Source organism: Larimichthys crocea, chromosome XII (genome assembly GCF_000972845.2).
Source record: "Larimichthys crocea isolate SSNF chromosome XII, L_crocea_2.0, whole genome shotgun sequence".
NCBI lineage: Eukaryota > Metazoa > Chordata > Actinopteri > Sciaenidae > Larimichthys > Larimichthys crocea.
This window is the reverse complement of record NC_040022.1, coordinates 29,232,056-29,253,376: the sequence shown is the minus strand read 5'-3', so window position 1 is coordinate 29,253,376 and position 21,321 is coordinate 29,232,056. Positions and strand designations below refer to the sequence as shown.

General features: G+C 43.0%; 2 protein-coding genes across 2 annotated transcripts; one reads left to right on the top strand and one right to left on the bottom strand.

Moving 5' to 3' along the window:
- Positions 1-8,597: 8,597 nt before the first annotated feature.
- zgc:195001 (tripartite motif-containing protein 16) lies at positions 8,598-16,017 on the top strand (the record flags this gene model as incomplete). The annotated part of the gene is made up of 5 exons (XM_019256091.2): positions 8,598-8,781; positions 13,318-13,347; positions 13,464-13,535; positions 14,430-14,569; positions 14,995-16,017. Coding segments are annotated over 5 exons (831 nt in total), but the record flags the coding sequence as incomplete, so codon positions are not given.
- akt1s1 (AKT1 substrate 1 (proline-rich)) lies at positions 15,933-21,119 on the bottom strand. Its single transcript, XM_010755547.3, has 6 exons — positions 20,945-21,119; positions 19,927-20,518; positions 19,583-19,847; positions 19,416-19,499; positions 19,166-19,341; positions 15,933-17,910 (listed from the first exon to the last, which is right to left on the bottom strand). Exons 2-6 carry the CDS (start codon positions 20,317-20,319, stop codon positions 17,773-17,775), a joined length of 1,056 nt encoding a protein of 351 aa, XP_010753849.2. The 5' UTR covers positions 20,320-20,518; positions 20,945-21,119; the 3' UTR covers positions 15,933-17,772.
- Positions 21,120-21,321: the final 202 nt, after the last annotated feature.

The following is a 21,321-nucleotide window of genomic DNA, read 5'->3' as shown; positions in this document are numbered from 1 at the left end:
ATCCCTCACAGACCGGTTCCTGACTGCTTTCCTTCACTGATGGGGACGTTTCTGTGTCACTTTGCCAAATCTGAATTAAAAGCCTCACTCAGCGGTTTAATCCTTCCACAAGGACAAGAGCAGCAGCTGCTGTTCCTACAACAAGCGTCACAACAGTATTCACTTCATATTCAGATTTGATGTATATCTACAGTCCTTTAAAATGCTTCATGTGCATGTTTATGTGGACTGTTTCTAGTTTTCTAAAATCTCCAAACCTTTGTGCATTCCAGACATTTTAAACTGGACGAATTTTCCTCAGTGAGTCCTGGAATATATCTAATATAATTCATGGGTTTCTCACACAATCACAGCACAATATTTCCTTGACGTGTTTATTTGATTTTGTATTTTAAAATGACTCTAAACATAGAAAATATTGGAATTTCTTGGACCCAATCAAACACACTCAAGTGACTGGCTCATGTTTAAGGTCACCTGAGCACGGGGAATTTAAAAAAGTCGGCCCCAGATTCTTGCAATGGTCTTCAATACACACTAAAAATAATAATAATAATTGTAAATAAACAATAATATATAATCTGTGGATAATTTAAATGACAACAAACCTCTCTGCTTCATTTTTTTTCATCTGTATTTTCTTGGGAATTCTCAAAGGTTCTTTTAAAGTTTAAATAAATGAATGAATATTTTTAAAAAGTCATGAATCAGTGGACTTCACAGTCTCAGCGAGAAGTGTCGTTGCATGTTATTTTATTTCCTTTTTAGTTGATAGAAGAGAGAAGCCACACCGTACCTGCTCGTAACTTGCTTGTCTGTGAAATAAACACATATAGAGTCCTCTGAATAAACAGTGATACAGCATGGTAAAAAGCTTCATACCTTTAAAATGGTGTTTATGTTGGTGATTTCAGTCCAAGGTCAAACACAGACAGACATTTCAGATCCTATAAAAGCAAGCTGAGCACAGTGGAGGGCAGAATATAGCTCAGCTTCTAACAGACGGTCCAATCCAAACTAAAGGGCGACCACCAGTCTGTCCAGGATCCTAACTACATCCATTTTTGGGCGCTAACGTCTTTGCTATGTTTCCTATCTGTGTATTTATAATCGTGAGTCATCGAGATCACAGAATCAAAACAACACGGCTTTAGAAACAGAATGTCCCAAAATCCCTGCGTCAACATCACCTATCCTTTTCCTCGTGGCAGTCGCTCCATCCGGCTGTTTTTAGTTTCCCCTGTTTCCAACTGTGAGGAATATCCTCTTATTTCAGGAGGCGCAGCTTTGGGCTTCAACACTTCAATGCCCTCTGCCCTCGTCCAATCATCGACAGGCCCTTCTCAACATGACCCATCGAGTCACACGGCCGCGCCATGACAGCTCTCCGACCGCCTCCTCTGGCTTTCTTTGCTGTACAACATGAGGAAATACTCATGGGGACAGCTGAGGGGAACAGGTGAGTTTGACGAAAGTGAGACGGACGACAAAAGTCATCTGTTTGTAAAGAGATCTAGTCTTGTCAGACGAGGGCAGAGGTTAGACCGAGAGAGAAGGCGTCGATCAGGACGTGACTTTTAACGTTTCTCGTCTCGTCAGTATCATCAGAATAACACGACGAGCCGAGATCAAACATGCTGTTTCCGACGCCCTTATCACACTTTACAAAAACACACAATCTCATTCATGTGTGTGTGGGATTTTACCGTCAGCTCAGACTGTGATATATATCCACGCACCGGGCAGCTGGAGGACACTAATCATACACGTTTGCAGTTTGTTGAGGCACTACATCAGCGTATGCCGTGCTTTCGACACGGAAAATGAGCACGAGCTAAAATTAACAGACGCCTAAAAAAGTTCAAGCAAAGGGGAACTAAGAAATCCTAATATTAGACGAGCAGCAGCAATTAAAAAGCTGTTTTGCGTGTTACAATTATAGCAGCTTGGAAAGGTGCTGGAGGTAAAGACTAAACTAGAGAGAGAGTCAGGTAAATAAATTCCCATTTTTTACATTTTAAAGGATTAAATTGCTGTTTTTCATTGAATATCATTCAGGAAGATGCAGCTCTGTATCAAGAAACTACTATTTCTACTCCTCAGACACAGCCAGGGTTGTTGGAAGTCGGTCCGAGTTTGGGGCTGCTGAGAGAACTTAGTCTCTAAAATCTAAAATGCTGTGCGGCATTCATTGCTTTTGTATATATATATATATACCATAACAGCAAGCATACAGCAAACATGAACACCAATGTACTGTATGCAGCCACAGGCAGGAACATTAAAAAGACGAATAATCTACTGTTTAATTGATTTAATAAGCATGAGACACCTGTCACTGTTCGCTGTTAACAGAGGAACAGCTGTAGATGGAGAACAGTGCAGTACTTCTAAACCTCGAAATTTAGAGCAAGCTCTAGTTACCTAATCACTCCGATCTGTAACAGAATCACACATCCTGTTACACTAATGGCCTACATGTGTCGCTGCACATGACCGTGATTGCAGTTACCTCGTGCACTCTGGCTGTAGCTGTCTGAGTTTAACTCTGAACTCCATAAAATACCTCAACGTGTCATAGATCCAACCTGTCTTGACTTAACCAGGGTTGGAAATAAGGTTGTTATAGTATTATAGACGTACTGTTGTTAAAACAATCAATCCTCTACTACAGATACTAATGCACAACGCATTACAGTCATTATAAATATAAGTGATGGGTTCACAGGGTGCTGCATCCCCCTCAGCACTGCGACTTCCCACATCCACTGACGCAGCTTCTACAGGGGCTTCAACACAGTTTACTAGTGAAATCTTCAGAATACAAATTTACAGATACAAACAAAGTTCAGAGGTCTAGGCTGAGGCAGGATCTGGAAATATCTGGGCAGTGGAAAGTAAAAGCTTGTGGCACAAAGACAATCTTTCAGGAGTTATGAGGGATGTAATGAGGTAGAACATGAAGGAAACTAAGATACCAAAATCATGACACCGTGGCACTTCAGAAACCATGATGCATCTCTTTCTGGCATGTCTAACAAAAGTAGTAAACCAGGTTTATTGATTTCATTTCCATATCTTTGCCAGAAGCAATAATTTACGTCGACTGGAGTTGTATATTTGGCTGCCTGGTGAAATCAATTGCTTCTCTAAAGGGAAGTGTGCTCCAGCCAAAGTTTCACTCTTCTGGGACGGTCAAACAATGTCTGAACACACACAAACACTTTTCTGAAATCAGAATCTGATCATTTCTGTAGGATCACCCGTTTCTCTCAGCGGTTGGTCGGCTGTACAGAGGTGAAGAGTTGGCAGGGTTCATTCTTGACGCAGCTATTTCTGACACTGTGAACGCCTTCCAGGAAAGACTGCCCCTCCGTCTGCGGCGCTATCCTCATACTTAAACAATTATCACGTCTACCTCCGCTCCATGACGGCCAACTTCTCACTCCTCTTTAAAGTGTTACCGTTCAGACTGTGGAAGAAATTCCAGTGGGAGACGAACGAATGAAAAATTAGTCCAATATTGTCTTTGATTTATTCAATAAGAATAAAATGAGGTTAAAAAGACGATATGAGCATCAATACGAAGAATACCACTCAGAGAATACCAAGTTATGAGGATTTCAGGTGGTTTATACAGTTCCTGTCCTGTACCTGCCGTGACCTGGGGGTCTCCAACTTTGAAGTTCTGTTATTACTTCTAAGTTTTGCCCTAATGAGGTATCCGACCCTGATCATAAACATGAAGCTTATCAACAAGGAAACTTCTCGTTATAAAAACAGTGAAACCTTTTGAAGAAACTCATTAAAATAACAGGTATTAACACTAGACACGGTTTGCTACCCAAACTCTTGGCTGGCCCTTCAAACGGGTCACGGCTGTAAGATAAGACAAGCTGTAAATTATCGTCATAAAGGAATTATAATACAACATACAAATTATAATTTAGTTAAAACAAGTTTAATGGATAAACTTTGTCACTACACTAACTACAAACTCTTTGTGGGTCAGACTAACCAGTTATTTTGGAGCATATATCCACCTTAAGTCCAACATTTGGTATCCTCAAAACGTCCACTTGAGTCAGTCTCCATAAGTCCCCATGTTAGACAGCATAAATAAACATGTTTACAGCCTGGTACAAAAAACAGTTTTGGTCTCTGTAGCTAATTTCCCCGTTCATGACAACTGTACTGAGGGTGAATTTATATACAACTCACCTGTTCACATTATATTAAGGCTTAAAGTTATGCAGGATTAAGAGCGTGGACGCTTTGATTGACAGGTGGGTGACGTTACAATTGGCTTGTTTGAGCGACCGGGAATCATTCAGCCCGCCACAGGTGCACCAACTATCCACGTCTACATCCATTTTTAGATCAACCACTTTACTCATCAGTCTGCAGGGACGGGTGTTGAGTCGGTATCACTGGACTAACTGCTGTTGATGTTAAAAAATGTTATTCAGTGGAGCTTTAAGTCATTTTACATTCTTGGTTTAATCACTTTAGTTTATTTAGATCCTGGTTTATGATTGGCACATGCCACTGGTTGGATCACCAGTGCAAACCGAGCACTCTGTTTCTGTTATGCCATGAAGGAATACATGAAATTTCCCCCCCTACGTCCAACAAGGTCATGGTCAAATTAAAATACGGTAGAGGCCAGCAGAGGCTGTTTACTGCTCTTAAGCTGCAAACCTGTCACAGTTAGTTGGAAAAATACCCAAGTGTTCACATGGTTGTAACAGCAGGGAGAGAGGATAATAGGTGAATGATGAAACAGAGGGAAATATTGCAGAATATAACACGATGGAGGAGAGCGGAGATCACATACATGAAACAAACTGCCGCTGGCATAGCAGAAGTTGCTCATAAATCTGACGGCTCTTTGTCGCCTGGAAACCACCAATGTCAGTGTGACAGCCGGACCACCGCCCCCCCTCTCTCCACCACCACCCACCACCCTGTTATTGCATCTCGTGATTTAGTAGGAGTTACAAGGTTAAGGTTTCACTAACGCTGCAGGGAGCATGTTGATTTTGGCCTGTCGTTTTCACGCCGTAAATTTGGACATTTTAACTATGCGTGGCGTGATAGCCATGATATACAGCTAACATCTAAACTAACAAATAGCTTTATCTCCTCCGTGGTATCGAATTATCCAAATGCTTCTTCTTCATTAAGGGAGGAACGGTTCCACGTAGGAAGGATTTTTGCGGGCACGCCAGGGGAAATATTGTACTTGTTCTTCATCATGCTTCGACATGACCTTTAAACAAACACGACTCTCGGCGAGTTATTTTTACCGGCTGCTGGGTTTCAGTTGGGTTCCCCTCAAAATCAGACTAAACAAGGCGATGTGAACGCTACCGCTTCCATCCACAGGGGTAGACAGAGTCGACACAAAATGAAAGTTCCTCCGAGCCGCTTTAAAGCAACAATACATGACTTTTCCACAATAAAACAGATTTTAAATCATTCCGTCTTACACTTATAATCAAATGTAAAATGGAGCCTCTGTCGTTCCCCCTCCGAGCCCTGTATGTCTGTTTTCACATCATGTCATTCTTGGCTCGACCTCCTGCAGGAAATGCATAATGCTCTATGGCACTTAGTCACACACCACCAACTATTTCACTAATTTTGCTCAAACTGGATCATGTTTTATGGAGACAGTGTTTCCTAATGGACAGTAAAGTAAACTGCTGCAGAATGTAGCTTCAGTTAGCTAGATAGATCAGTTACATAGCCGTGCCGCCTGGACTTTGAACTTAGGCAGGGACGGGGAACCGAAGCGCCAGAACACGAAGCTGGATGAAGCTAAGAAGACAAAAAAAAAAAAAAAAAGGGCGACTAGGGAAGAAGACACCGGACAGAGTAAATCTGGGACTGACTTTTAGTGGTTGGCAAGAGCTTGGTGAAATAAAAGGCTGAAAGACAGTACAGTACGTCAGTAATATTAGCTGGCTGCTATGTCTCGTGTTGTTGACCTTTTTCGATGTTTTGCAAAGTTGTGGACTTGATCATAATAAATACATGCGTACAGCTGTCCGTATATACCCCAGTGGTATTGCACTCTCGGGCGACTGGGGGCCCTAAATCGCAAAAATAAATGACAAAAATCGCACATAATGTTGCTTTAGGTAGGTAAATGCTGCACGAAGAATTCAAATCCTTCACCAATCACAAGTAAAAGTCGAGGTAATACGTAATAAACAAGTTGTTTTAGAGACTTCAGTGTTCACACCAAGAGCCAAAAACGGCGTTAGGGAAGTGAGAAGGAGGAAGCACCTGCCTTGTCAATCAGAAGAGAGAAAACTACAAAAGGAAGTCCCTGAAAAGCATTCATCCCAGCAGGCCATCGGTCACAGATTATATCCTTAACACTTAATGTATACCCGGCACTCCATCCTGCTATACATTTCACCATGGGTCCATCGTGTTAACATGTTATGCAGTAACACGATAGGATGTGTAATGGCAAAGCTCGGTGGTAATGTACACTGGGAATATTCCATGACTGTATAATGTTGTGCGCAGGGCCCGAACACACCCAGAGGTCACGGTACAATACTGTCTAATCCCACTCACTGACAGCAGTAAGCAGCAGGTGTTGAAATCTGTTTTCATGCCTCACCCGGAGCATATCTGGTATTATAGGAGACTGCAATAAGTGGATGGTTACACTTCATTAAAATGCTTCTTCTTCTAATAGCAGCAAGGCACTTTCACGTGACAGGGAGTTATTTCCTATTAAGTTTTATCGATTAAGACGTGCCAGTTAAAGACAGAGACTCACATATGCCTGAAGGAGAATACCACCTAATTCAGACATGATCTGAATCTTTATTGCGTGGACACGTTACTGTCCGAGGCTGCTGATAACAAATTAAATCAGGCAGTCAAGAGCTAACCCATCCAGTAGTATGTAGCAAAGTACATTTACTAAATACAGTGTTGACATATTTGTATTTTATTTGAGTATTTACATGTCATGCTACTTTATAAATCTGCTTAATTTACTCTGCTGGTTAAGATTTACACAAACTTATAAGTTCTGCTGCAGCGAAAATGGTGCTTAGAGTACATATTAATGTAGTTAAATATATATTTTATATGTTGTGCATTTTGCATTTATATATTAATTTGATATAGGGTGGTACAGTTAGTTAGTGGTTAATTAGTTTGTGGTTGCTGCTGCCTCACAGCATGAAGGTTCAAACCTCAGTTTACATGTTCTCCCCGTGTCTGGGTTCTCTGAATACTCCTAACTTCAGGTTGACTCTAAATTGATCATAGCACAACCCTGATGGATGTAAATGTAGGACCAATGCTTTAACTTTATGTTGTGGTATTACTACTTTTACTTCAGTAACAGTACACTTAGAAGACCCTCTTAGATGAGCTGGAAAATCCATCGTGAGAAAACTTAAAACTGTTTTTTCTTATGAAAAGTCGACTCTTTGCCGACGATGTGCCGTTCTCACAGGACAATCAGGCTACAAACATATGCTCTCTTATTCCTACAGATGACGATGCATTGCTATACAGTATATAGCTCAATCTTAAACATTTACATCAGTAATATTAATACAAAAAAATCTGATATAATAGAAGAACACTGACAGAGAACATGTTACGGCACTATGAGCACTAAAGCATGTTTTCAAAGCAGGTTCTTAGGGTGGTATTAGCACTTTGAGTACTTCTTCAACCCCTGATGACATGGATCTCGTTCACACTAGATTTTAGAGTCATGCCCAACGCCAAGAAGTTAATAACAAGAATCCAAAAAACAGAATGGTTTTGGACCACAGGGCCTCCATTGGAAGCATTATTTCTTTGGCACATTCAGAGTTTTACTCCGGCTGTGAGAATTTAAGAATTGCTCATTTTTAAATGTAATTAGGACATGCAGGAGATAAAAAGCCAAAAACACTGACGGACTGAGACTCATCTCAAATGAATGTGCTCTCAATTAAAAGAAGTTACTTGAGACGACTTAAAAGCAATGTCAGCAACATCTGCGTGTGCAGGCCGGTTACAAGCTGTTATTTTCAAGCTCTGACCACATCAGCAGTTCAGTACACTTTTCCCCAAGTTCTGTGCCAGCGTGCACTTACAGCAGCTGCTGATTGATGGGATCTGGGATCGATGACAGCTCTCCAGTGAGTAGCTGGCTGCCATATTAAATACTGACTGCACATCGCTCTCCTATACAGAAACAAACACCTATAGCCCGTGTCGAGGTCCGTTTGAGTTACAGTTCTTTCTTGGGTCACAGGTTGTCATGTTGCTAAGGCGACAAAACAAACCATAAGTATAGACTATGTATGATTTCAGGCACTTAAACCAGATGTATGGGCACTACCTTTTACACCCACTTGTCTGCAAACTCATCTTTCCATACCTCAAAAAAAACTTTGTTTATGTCATTTTTTATTTGGGTTGTGTAGTTCCAACGCATGCTCAGTCTATGTGTATGTAAATGAGCATGCATACTTGGGATATACCAAGTATTTGCCTGTACCATCTATCTGATCCCTAGAAAGGATCAGGAGTTTCATGTGACAGTCGACCATCCCTTTGGGTAATCGTCGTATCCAACCAAAACTTATGCACTTCCCTCCTCCCCGTACCGCTCATTCTCGCCCCCTCCTCATTTGGAAGTCAATAAGAGTGACTCTCCAGAGATAGAGACAATCACAAGACCTCCCCGACTGATACCAAACAGCACTGTGAGCGCTAAAGGAATCATGCCTGCGCCCAAGAAAGCAGGTAAGAATCCATCCTCACCTGAAACTCTGTGGGGGATATTGTACCACGAGAGTGAAAGCATCACCTGCTTATCATTTATCATCGAAAAAACAATTAAATATGACTAAATATTAGTGTTTGTGACTACATAAAGTGCAGTAAAAGTAAGGCGCACTTGCATCTTTTAGATATATAGAAGTTAAAATCTGTTAAATGTATAATTTGAGTGGTTTATTTATAATTTTGGTGATGGTTTCAGGATCAGAATCCGATTTGCATGGGTGAATTGGTGCATGATGACATATAACAGGACAAGAAAATAAAAAATAAAGAGTCAAAATAGCCAAATATGAAAAAAGTATGATAAAGACAAATAATTTGTGATATTTTCTGCTGCTCGACACCATCTGGACTCGAACAGTTCAGTTTCTAGTTTTTATTTAATTTTATATCTTAAATGCTGTCATTAAAATCAGATTAGTCTTTAGTCTCTACTTGCATGCAGCGCCATTTGCCTTCGATAATCAGGTAATAACTACGGAGCATTTTTATGGTTTTCAAAGTGTCAATGCCTGAGCAGGTACCTTATTAAACCTTATTAACTGCTTGTCACAGTCTTTAATTACCAATTTATTATGTGCTTCTTATGTTGTTTATTAGACGTTGTTAAGCGACTTCATGTTGATCATCCCTCTAAGTCAGATCCGAGCCAAACAGCCTTCCTCGCTTTGCATTCTGCCAGTTTTCTCTGGCCCGTTTATCACATCAGCAAACCTCATCTCCCACCGTGGGAGGTTATGGTTTCTTCCTACACTTGTGTTCTCACTTGCCAGATTTCCTACAATGTCATCCTCGTGCCTAATCAGAGCTCATGTTTCTTTGTTGTTTTTGTCCCTGTGCACCTGTCTCTGCGTGCCTGTCGCTGCTCATATGAAGATATACCCCCGTCCGTCTTGCTTCTTTTGGATATTTGGAAACCGTATATTTTCCAGCGTTGAGACACCCCCTCTCAGCCTAAATGTTGGTTCACCCTTCCTCTAGAGGCCACAGTAATGAAGTGTGAAATGCTGCATAGTAACTCAAGTCCCCAAATGTCAAATCCCACCTTGGTTTTAAAAATGGCCACTTGATTCTGTGATCACGTAACACATCGCACCCCGGCACTTCCCCTTCCCTTTATGGACAAGTACCATCAACATTTTGTCACCATATCTAAATGATAAGGATGTTTCAGAGTTCATAGATCCTCTTGAATTCTTCCTTTTCTTGCATCATTCATGCTCTCCTTTCCTTCCCATCTTTGCCTCACGCGTGCGCTCCTCATTCGCGGGGCTTCCAGCCAGGGAGTCCTGACAGGAACCAGAGGGATGAGCCTGGGTTCACGCCACCCTCATCATCTCAAATCTTCTGATCTTGCTGTCTCAGTGGGATGTTTTTAACCTGATCTGTGCAGATAATATAGCTCCATCCCACTGAGCCGGGAATCTGGCGAGGGAAACAGACCACCTTGCAAACCCGTCCAAAACAAACAGGCCACATGAAGCATCAGGAGATTCAAGTAGACCTTGTGACAGGGGTCCCGCTGAGCTGATCACTCTTTTAAACTTGTGCTCGAGGGGTCGAACATGTGTCGTTGGCGTGAATCCATACCTAAATCCGCCTAAAGCTGAAGATCCTACATCCTTTTTACCTCAAACCTCACATCTCAGTCTGTTTTTGCTCAAACTCCAGCAGCCTCATCGAGATCAGCTTCCGTCTTTTTCTTTTTTTTTACGATCCCATCCCCGCTCTTAAATATCTTAATGTCTCACACCTCACTTTTGCATCCCAGTCTGTCTCCTTCGTGTCTCAATTGCGGCGATGTCAAGCCATCAATCTTCCTGAGTATCTGTTTATCTCTGTGGAGCTTTCTTGTTGATCCCGTTGAGCGTGGACAGGCATCCGCACGAGTTTAACCCCCATGGAGCAGCCGGAGAGTCTGGCATATCACCAATCACCCAGTCGGTCTGATATCTCACTCTGAGGTTATTTGAGGTATTCACTTCGCTCTTCTCAGATAGACGCCAGAAATGTCTTTTTAGGATGATTTTATTTACAGTGTAGTGTTTCTCTGAACATGTGTCTGTCTTCAGATCTATCCCTCATTAATTCCTCTTAATGCCTTGACTATTCCCCAAGGCTTTCCTTTCACCGTGTCCTGGTCTCACCTGCTGTGTTCCTTTATGGAATGGATCAGGGAAGGAGGGGAAGAGAGAGACAGATGACGTGATCTGTCACCAGCTTCTTTCTGCTACACCAACACCCAATGACAACTTCATGACCTTCACTCTATACCCACGCTGCCCTGCCAAGTCTCTGCCCATGTCCTCATGTGCTCTGTCCATCTGCTGTTCAGTGTCATGTACATGGACGAACAATGTATATAGAGCTCCTTTTGAAGTCATGCATCCAGCTGGCTTGCCAGTAACTCTGATCAGGTCTGTCATTGGACCCTGATACTAAGTAGGGTACCGTACCATTCATATTTCGGCACTCTTAGTCAATTATCATATTTTCCGGTGTTACTGGCATTAGTCGAGTAATTGTCTTTGACATAATGGTCCCCAGTGTACTGTGTGTATTTAGACTTCTAAGTACAGCACACAGTATTTTAGGCTTCAAAGGAGGAGCCATGGATCACCGCAAACAGTTGGCGCTCCAAACCTCCAGAAAACTCACAACCCCTGTCAACACTGTTAGCCACACTAAGAGAACGGTAGGCCAGGTTCAGGGAAAGCAATGCCACCCCTTCAATCACATCTGATGTTTGCATCCCATTTATTGTCCTCGTTGGTGACCTCTCCAGCTGAGGATCATGTAGACTGTGGAGGTTATGTTTCCTCAGGGTCAGACCACCCTGAACCCGAAAGAGTTGGCGTGCCTCTTTACATTGCTTTGCTGGGCTATCAGGGGTGAACCAGTGCACATTCATAAATCAAGTAGAACCTCATAAAGAAGCAAAGCTTTACTCACCTTCACTGCAGTGCAACATCCAAAACTATCAGTGCCGTACTGTATAAAGACAAACACTAAAACTTAAAAAACAGTAAGTACTCATATACTACACTTTAGTACAAATTTGGGCTACTTTTACCTCTATCTAATACTCATTTATGCTCCAACTCTCTACATTGGAACCAATGAACTCGACTGTTATAGTTATGAGTTTATATATGAATATATATAAATATAATATGTACCTTTTGGACTATTATTTGCACAGTATTGTGAATATTTCCTCCGCCATTGTTCATTTCCATCAAAATTACCAGAGGAAATTTTGTAGAAGCGTAACCAATCAACAGACTTGGAGTCCTGGGACATATTTGAAGTTACTGTCGTGCGTTCAGCGAGATTTCTTTTAATGATTTATAAGTAAATAAAAGATCTTCCTTCAATTATTATAATGCTAAAATGTCCATCCATTTAGCTTCTGTGAGGGATAATATATTCAGATTTTCTGATATTAAATCATGTTAACTTATTGGTATGTCGGATTACTACCAGATCTACAGAAATTATTTATTATTATAAATTTTAATAGAGCTGCCAAAGTTCCCAAAGACATCAAGGGTGTCAAACTGAAGTAAAGACATGAAAATAAGTCATCTTGGGTTTGGATAATTCACTCAGTTTAATCTGTGTGTATTTTAAATGAATGTTGGAACGAGCTGATACAGAATGAATGTGTGATATTCTCACACATTCATTCTGTGGGGAGAATGTTATTTTTAAATTTTATGGGAAAAGCTGGTGGGTGTTATACACATATACATCTTAAATAAAGTATAAAAGCATGTTCTCGGGCCCGCTAATGCATTTACAACGCAGCCGTGAGCAATTTGAAAGCCACAGTTGGTAAGCATCTGTCTAATTTGGCAATAGCAGAGGATCCACAAATCAAGTTAATGTTATGACGTAACTGTCGGAGAGGTGAACAAGAATGATGGAGGAGTTAGTTGTCTGTTTGAAATTGGAGAAAACTGTAACTGGAGAGTGGATAATTTCGCAGAGGGGGGCAGTATCATGACCAGACTGGATTGCAGTTTTCTCCGAATGTCAGAAGAGGCAGTGACTCACAAACTGGAGGAGGAACAAACGAACAGGGATTTTACACCAGCAGCCCACAACATGACACACATGCCCCTGGCGGTGTGAAGTAACAGCATCGTACAGAAAGTATATTCTTAGAATGAGAACTCCTGCCATGATGTGGGCTTCAGGATTCCTTATGCTGAAACCTAAACCACTGGTACGGGGTAAACTTCATGAATCAAGAGTAGGGGTTGGCGTTGCACGCATACTCTACTGTATGTTGAGAGCAGCAGATGATTCACTTTAGATAAATGGCACCCCGAGAGAAGCGTTGATGAGGGAGGAAGTTGATGAGGGAAACATGAGGGTTAGCTGGCTCGAGTTTGTCATTAACACGTTACAATGTGAGAAAACATAATCTATATTATCTGTTTGTCTTTGGTAGATTACAGGAAATTACACTTCTTTTTTTTTCTGTTCCAGGAGGAAGGAAAACCAGCAGCGCCGCAGATGGTAAAGAGAAACACGTTGGGAAGTGTTTAAAGGACAATAAGGAACATTTATTCACTTATTAAAGTTACCATATTTTCCTTTAACTGTCTTATTATCTCTCCTGTCTGTCACTTCAGAGTCGGTCCCAAAGCTGCCGCCGTACGAGCCCGATATCCCTGAACCCAAGACCAGGGCTGACTTCATGAAGTGTAAGGCTGTTTTTTTTAGTCTTTTAGTGTGATGTAAGTCATAAAAAAATGAAATACATTGAAACAATTTAGAAAGTAAGTATTTAAATTCAGGGTTATGGCCATAAAGATCAATAAAACAGTCGGTTCATCACTTTAAGACAGAATAACTTGAGTTACTTGAGTAATTTAAAGGTCCAGTGTGTCAGATTTAGGAGGCTTTGTTAATGTCATGTGTTATATGGAATATAATATCTATAATTATTAGTGTTTCATCACCTGAAAATAAGAGTCATTATGTTTTTGTTACCTTTAGAGATTAAAATTCTGGGTTGTAGTTTTGGGCACTTCTGCATTGGCCTCACGTCACTCGGTTGGTTGCAATTAGCAACCACACCACTAGGTGTCACTAAATCCCACACACTGATCCTTTAAATACAGATTTAATAAGCTCAGTTAAACGTATATATTAACGTATATAAATATATTTAATGTTCAATGTCTTTTGTCATTAACACTTAAAAGTAACCAGCAAACAAGTCTATGATGTTTAGATGACTTACTTCGGTGTTCAGAAAGAGTTTTGGACAAAAGTTCGTCGACTGAGCAGGAAGTAAAACTTTTTTTTAATCCAACAAGGCTGACACATCGCATTCTGTAACTGAGCAAAAGTCTTTTTCTTTGATATGATTGGTCAAATTCAACTTAAAAACAAGATATTCAATCATAAATAATCAGATACAGACTCGTGCTGATTACAGATTTCCGTGCTGAGCCAATGGGACTCATTCATACTTGTCCATTGTCCTGTGAACCAACACTGAATACTCCCATCCTCTCTGCTCTCCACCCTTCAGATCTTTATATCCCATGCTTTTGTAAACTTCTTCACCTTTAGTCTCTTCCTTCTCTCAGATTGGGTCCCGATCAATCTGGATGAAAAAACTGCACAGAAACTCTTGTGGATTTCAGAGGGCGCAACCAAGGTGGCCCGTACATCAGATGCAGTCTGTCCATATCCCAACAGGCCTGAGAGATATGAGCACTCACCACAGGTAAACCTAGCAGTGGCGTTGTTGTCATTGATCTTAATCATGCTAATTATTTGATTTCAGCTCCTCAAATGTGAATATTTTCTAGTTTCTTTAGTCCTCCATGACAGTAAACTGAACATCTTTGGGTTGTGGACAAAACAAAAGATTTGAGGACAACACCTTGGGCTTTGGGGAATAGTTCTGGACCCAACAACTAATCAATGATTCCAGCTATAGTTTATTAACTCTTGACAATGAAAACTCAACAAACGTTTACATTTTTGAAGCTGGAACAAGAGAATTGTTGTCATTTTTGCTTGAAAAATGCCTGTACCGATGAAACAATTCACTTTATGTCAATCAAATCTTCTGTAAATGGACTAGAGACTCGTGTTTTGTACTGCAGCTTCCACCATTTCCTGCTGTGTCCCTCCTCTCTCCTTCAGGTGCTGTGTAAGGAGAATCTGAAGGGCAATCGAGGGTACTGGGAGGTGGACTATGATGGTTGGGTTGTGATTGGGTTGGTCTGCGAGAGCGCACCCCGCAAAAGCCAAGACGGTCCCTGTGGACTCGGGGAGAACAGTGGCTCCTGGGGCTGTGGCTGGTCTGGCTCCAACTACCAAGTCTGGACCAATGGCGAGAACGTGGACGTGCCCCTCCCCCTGAGCTCCACAATGGGCATCTACATAGACCAGCCCGCCGGCATCATCAAGTTCCTCGTGGTGCTGGGGGAGGCCGAGAAGGAGGTGCGCCAGATTCACAAGTTCAGCGTCAATACCCAGGATAAGATTTTCCCCGGGTTCTGGATCGGCACAAATTCCTTCTGCCAAATCCGAAAGAAGGATCAGTGACAGTAGAAAGGTTTAGCAACGTGGGGAGGGAAGAGGGTCAAGGTTGTGATGTTTGGGGAACAAGCGATGGAGTCGTGAAAGCAGAACCGAAGCACAACATGACATCTTTGTAGATTTTGTTTGCTTTCTCTAAAGCATGAAGGAAGCTTAGTCATCTCATATCCAAAGACGTCTCATTATTTTATTTATTGGATATCAATTTATGTATTTTATTTAACTTTAGAATCATGGGGGTTTACGTTTTTGTAACATGCAGGATTTGCGTGTGCTTGCTAAATTTAAAAGCCTGTATGTTTTTTTTATGTGCTGGACGTAGCCAATAAATTCATGCTGTGTAATAACACAAACTTGTGAAGTGCTGAGGCCATCTAGCGGGATTTCAAAATATTGCACCCTCACACATAATCACACACTTTTTCTTTTCTCTTGGTGTTGCTCCTTTATTTGAAACATAAAAGTACGTAACGGAACATTTACTTGTTTTTGAGATATGGACATTTGTTCCTTTTTAAATCAACCGATATCTTTCTCTCTCTCTTTCTCACACACAGTCAGTTTCACACTCATTCATTCGTTTCAACAAGATATCTGGAGCCAAAAGAAAAACAAACAAACAAACAAAAAAAAAAAAGAAAACACCATCCCCGATAACTCATTTTTGATTTACAATCATTCTATCAGTCAGTCATTCATTGGCAAAAGTAAAAGTACAAATAGGCATGTTATGAGGAGGTGCTGGTGTCCTCTGCTCACATTTTGAAAAGCCACAAGCTTCATGTTAAGTCAACCATTTCTCTGGTTTCTTCTCCTTTAAGGATTGTGTGTGTTTTTTATTGGGTGGGGCAACAACAACAACAACAACTGGCCTGTTGGTCATCTTACCCGACAAACGACAGGAACAAGCAGAGAAAACATCCACGTGGTCCCGGGAGGTCACTGGCTCTTGTTCGTCATGCTAAACGACGATGACGGCACGGCCATAAGTTACAGCGAGGAGACAGTTCGCTTAGCTTGGGGCGTCACAATATCAGCTTTATATTGAAAATATATCGAAATGAGCTTTTAATTTGGAGTACTTGTTGGTGTAATGTACTCTTCTGACAAGGATCAGCTTGTTTTTAGTTGTGACACCTCCAGTAAAGACTGGAAGCAGTTACACCCTACCAACACTCACTAATTCACCTGCGCGCATACAGAAATGTAAAAATTATTTTCAGGGGGCGTAGATGTTGTTTGTTCTTGGCAAACACCAAGGAGCAGCTCTTGTTCTGTGAAATGAGGTCATGAGGCACCGTCATACGTTCATTTATTTAAACTAAATTACAGTTCATGTCCAAAATCAATTCAACTTATTTAAGATGTGCCCTGTTTGTATTTAGTTTAGTTAAACTGTTCCAATTATGTATCTTTGCAAAAGCAGCTAATTCATGAGATTTAAATGATCTGAAGTCAGAATCAAGGGCAGATCTCTTGAACACTGAACGCAGCATATAGCCGGAGGTCACAGGGTCTAACATGCCGCAAAACTACGACTTAGCACTCTTGTCTGTGCATCAATTAAAGAATAATTAAATCATGTGTTAACTGCTGAGCTTTAGAGATGCTGGTAGGTGTAGTTTCAGGTGGTTTCCCTCTGCTTCCAGTCTTTGCTAAACTAAGCATCTCCAAGGTATAGCTCCAAAGTTCACATACAATCACGAGTGAGGTATCGGTTTTTATAATTTAACTCTCGTAAAAAGATTTTTAAACTATTGCTTGAAGCTAATTTTAACTCATATTTCAGAAAAGCAACCGAAGTCATCATCTTTTAAGATGACGCAGCGTTCAGCTTTAGAGCTAACACACGTTATATTGCTGATATGACTCGATCGTTCGCACTGCAGCACCAGAGCCGACGACCAACCCGGGTACAGGTGGCTGTTCACCTCCAGTCCTCATCGCTTCACAGATGATCTTATCAAGCCGCATGAGGGCCCGTGACTATTAACGTGCCAGTTAGACTACGACACAGCCGGTTTTAGTGTCCTTGTTGGTCACTACACGCACATTTTGAGGTCCTAATGTAGTGTCGTGGGACATGTGGTAGCTAGTACTGTGAAATGTGTAGTGACAAAGAGGGGAGGGGGGGGGTGTAATAGTGTTGGAAATGTTATTAGTGTTCATAACAACATTTGTTTCAGTCCTCGAAGCATGTGCCGTTAATTTTGGTTAGTGAGAAATAAATGGAGGTACTAGCTTTTACACTGTTTCACATACTGCACGTCACATCTGCCAAACTATCCCCATCTCCTCCCCGTCGTCACAACTTCCTCTTTCCTTTACCTCTCCATCCCTTTCTCCTTCTCTACTCTCGCCTCCCTCCCTCTCTCGCTCTCAGTGCTTGAGGGAGAAGTCCCCTGTGTTGAGCCGGGGCCGAGGCAGGGCCCCGAACATCTCTGTCCCGTCGGTGGCCCCGGGGGCCAGCAGGGCCTTCATGCTGGCGGCGATGTGCTCCAGGTCAGCGCAGCCCACCTGAAACACAAACACACATGTGCGGCGGATAAAAGAGGAGAACATCTGGACGGACGTGGAAACATTCCTCAAAGTTTCCTCTGTTAAAGAAATATTTCCTCCCATTCTCTAGGAAAACGGTGTGAAAACACGCGATGTTACGGTCACATGAGCGGACGGAGCCGTCATGGCCGTTAGACGGTGCATCAGAATACCGAGACGTGAATAGTTTCTTTGTTTCTTTGAAATATGTCAGGATCAACTGACACCAAAAAAACAACAACAACAACATAAAAACAACGATTAATTATTAATTCATTATGTCTTTTATTTTCTAATTTACAGGATGTCTATTTTTGAATGATGGAATGTGATTGCATATTTTGATTTAATTCTTAAATTAATTAGTATTTTTGAGCAAGTCACATCTGCAGATTTCACCTGACCTGTTCATTAAAATATATTTTAGATACCTCGATAACAGGCACCAGATCAGCACACACATGGAGGAAGGTGTCTGACCTGATAACATGAGATCGTTTAAAGTCATAGTAACAGCACAGATAAACAGAAGCGCTAACTGTCTGTTATTATTTCGTAACAGGTCAGAGTACTAACTGAGGAGCTGCTGTGTTCTGTCCTGTTCAGGTTCATCGTTGTCTGGCTCTCTTTGGGTTTCCTGGTTGCTGCTGCGTAAGAGGCAGAGTTCTTAATTAAAGGGCGACATCGTCAGACCCAACAGTGACATCTGTGGGATTAACAGCCGCGGCTTTAAATTATTATACAGGCTGTTTAAATAAACTCTATGGGGAGAAAACGGATAATCCATATATTCCATGTGACGCATTGAGCCACCTAACTGTAGATTTTAAATCTACAGGGATTTATTTCTACTCTATTGGGCGGCTGTCCACTGATCAGATAATCGGCGGTTCGATCCCCGGCTCCTCCAGAATGTTGACGTGTCCTTGGGCAAGATACTGAACCGCCAGTCGCTTCCGAAGGCCTCACCATCGTTGTGTGAATGTGTGTGAACGGTTAGCTCCTAAAAACTGATGAGCAGTTGGCGCCTTGTATGGCAGGAGTGGTCAGCAGACTGGAACGGTGATATATAAGTACACTCCATTTACTGTTCACCATCCATGTTTCAAATCGTCGTCTCATGGAGATCTTCTTATCTTAACCTTGAGTTAAGCTCAACCCGCTAATCTCACGACCCCGAGAACGTTTTAATCTCTGCATGTAAACCTGCAGCTGTAAACCGATCTGCGCTCACCCGTTCTCCGCTGTTGCTGTCTCCTTGAGCGGATCTGTTTCCTCTGCAGCCCCAGACAGGCACAGATACAGGCAGTGAGCGGGCCAGGGCCATGGGGTGGGCGTGACGGGACGAGTAGGCGTCCCTGCCCATAGCCATGCCACGCGGCGGCGGCGGAGCGTCCTCGCTCAAGGAGCCTAAGACGAGGAGAAAAATGTGAGCGGACGACGCGCTGATGCGACGGCTGTCAGTCAGGATACCAAACACTCACCGTCAGTGCTCTCCTCCTCCCCGTCGGACTCAAAGAACGGCTCGCAGTCTCGAGACAGAGAGTCCTCGTCCATGGAGAAGACACCTGAAGCAAAACGACGACAAATCTCAAGACGTGTTTGCACATGAAAACATTTAAAGACACAGATCAACCGCGTCGCTCCTCACCAGCACTTTCATTCCCGTAGGGTCTCCTCTCGTCCAAGTCCTCCTCCTCCTCGTCTTCGTCCTCGCACTCTTCTTCCAAATCTACAATCCCAGACCTCTGTCTCCCCCGCTCGGCCTCGCCCTTCTCCCGTTCCCTCTCCCCGTTCCCGTTCTGCCCGGTGCCCTGCCCGGTCCCGGCTCCCGAGCTGTAGATGGACGGGTAGCTTTGGGAATATAGTCTGCTGTTGGGACTGACTCCACCCACCCCGCCGTCTCCTGTGAAGCTCTGCAACACACACACAAATCCGACACGTCATGGATGTGAACATTTCGAGGGGAGCGTCACAGAACCGCAGCACACTCACCCCTCTGTGTCCGGGCTCCGAGCTCAGGTCCACCACCAGCTTGGTTCCACCCTCCCCTCCCGGCTGGCGCGTGTGTTTTTTGGCCGTCAGCATGGTCGTGGAGTGCAGCACGCCGATGTCGTCCATGTAGCGGCGCGCCGACTCGGCCAGAAAGCCCTGACCCCACACGTTGTAGGAGAAGTCGCACTCCTTGGGGAAGGCACTCCCGCTCTCCCTTTTCCTCCTCCCGTCGGCGTCTCCGGCCGACGAGCGGAACTTCTTGCAGGCCGTGAGTATGGCCAGGTCGCAGCCGGACTTTTGGCAGTACGCCTCGGCGGCGGAGAGCAGCGCCAGCCAGCTCTCTTTGTGGTTGTCTGGGATCTCGGGCTCGGACGACTGGGTGATGGAGGCCATGGCGGTGCTGATGGAAGATGAAGAGTTTGGACTGATCAGAAGTGGGGCGGCACCAAACGGACTCTTCTGCGCTGCTGGTGTACGGTTCGTCTTTGCACTGAGGGGGGAATGACGACGTATGAGAGGCACTGGGTGACTTGATGTGATGAATGGAGAGCGGCGTCCTTCCTCAGTGCAGAGCCAGGGGAGAGAAGAGATGCTGCAACAAAACAAAACAAAAACAAAACAAAACAAAAAAGGTGAGATGTGAAACTTTTACAGGTTTTTAAAGCCTGTCACTCATGCTGGGTGTTCTTCCTCCCTGCACGAGGTCTGACAGGTCACACACGAGCACGTAAACAACCTGTTTGGGCTCGTGCAGCTCCTGTTTGTCGCAGCAGCACGAGCTGCAGCTAGCTCCTGTGTTAGCATGTTAGCTGCTGCAGCTGTTGTTGTTTATTCAGAGTGTGTGTGTGTGTGTGTGTGTGTGTGTGTGTCCTCTCCTCCTCATGATGGACACACACACACACACACACACACTTTCACCTCCATTTTTTATTTCACAGGCTTTTTTAGCACGAGCTAAACACAGGCGCGCTTGTAAACGGCAGCAGCACGCACGCACGCGGGCCAGGTGTTCGCCTACCTGTCCGGGTTGTTTCACCTCCGCGCGGCCAGGTGTGTGTCTCTCCTGAACTTCACTTGTTTTTCGTCATTTGTGTGTTCTGCCTTCTCCGACGGGCTCTCTCCCCCAGCGAGGCTCCAACAGCAGCGAGCAGCGGCAAGCCAGCGACGGTTATTGACGGCTTTTCCGGTGGGGGATTTCAAAATAAAAGCCATGTCAATGCATGTTGTTTTTTTTTGTGTGTTTGTGGGTTTTGCATGTACAAAGCTGTAAGTGGAGAGAGGTATCATATCCACACGAGTAAAGAGTGATCATTTAATATAAAGCAAGCTTTGTTTTATGTCCTAAGCAACATTCAAAATAAAAAAAATAGATAAATAAATAAACATGACATGTTG

Coding starts and splice junctions, on each gene's coding strand:
- akt1s1 (XM_010755547.3), bottom strand. CDS start 20,319: ATGGCCTCCATCACCCAGTCGTCCGAGCCCGAGATCCCAGACAACCAC. Junction 19,848..19,926: donor CGGAGCCCGGACACAGAGGG/GTGAGTGTGCTG, acceptor TGTGTGTTGCAG/AGCTTCACAGGAGACGGCGG. Junction 19,342..19,415: donor GGAGGAGGAGAGCACTGACG/GTGAGTGTTTGG, acceptor TCCTCGTCTTAG/GCTCCTTGAGCGAGGACGCT.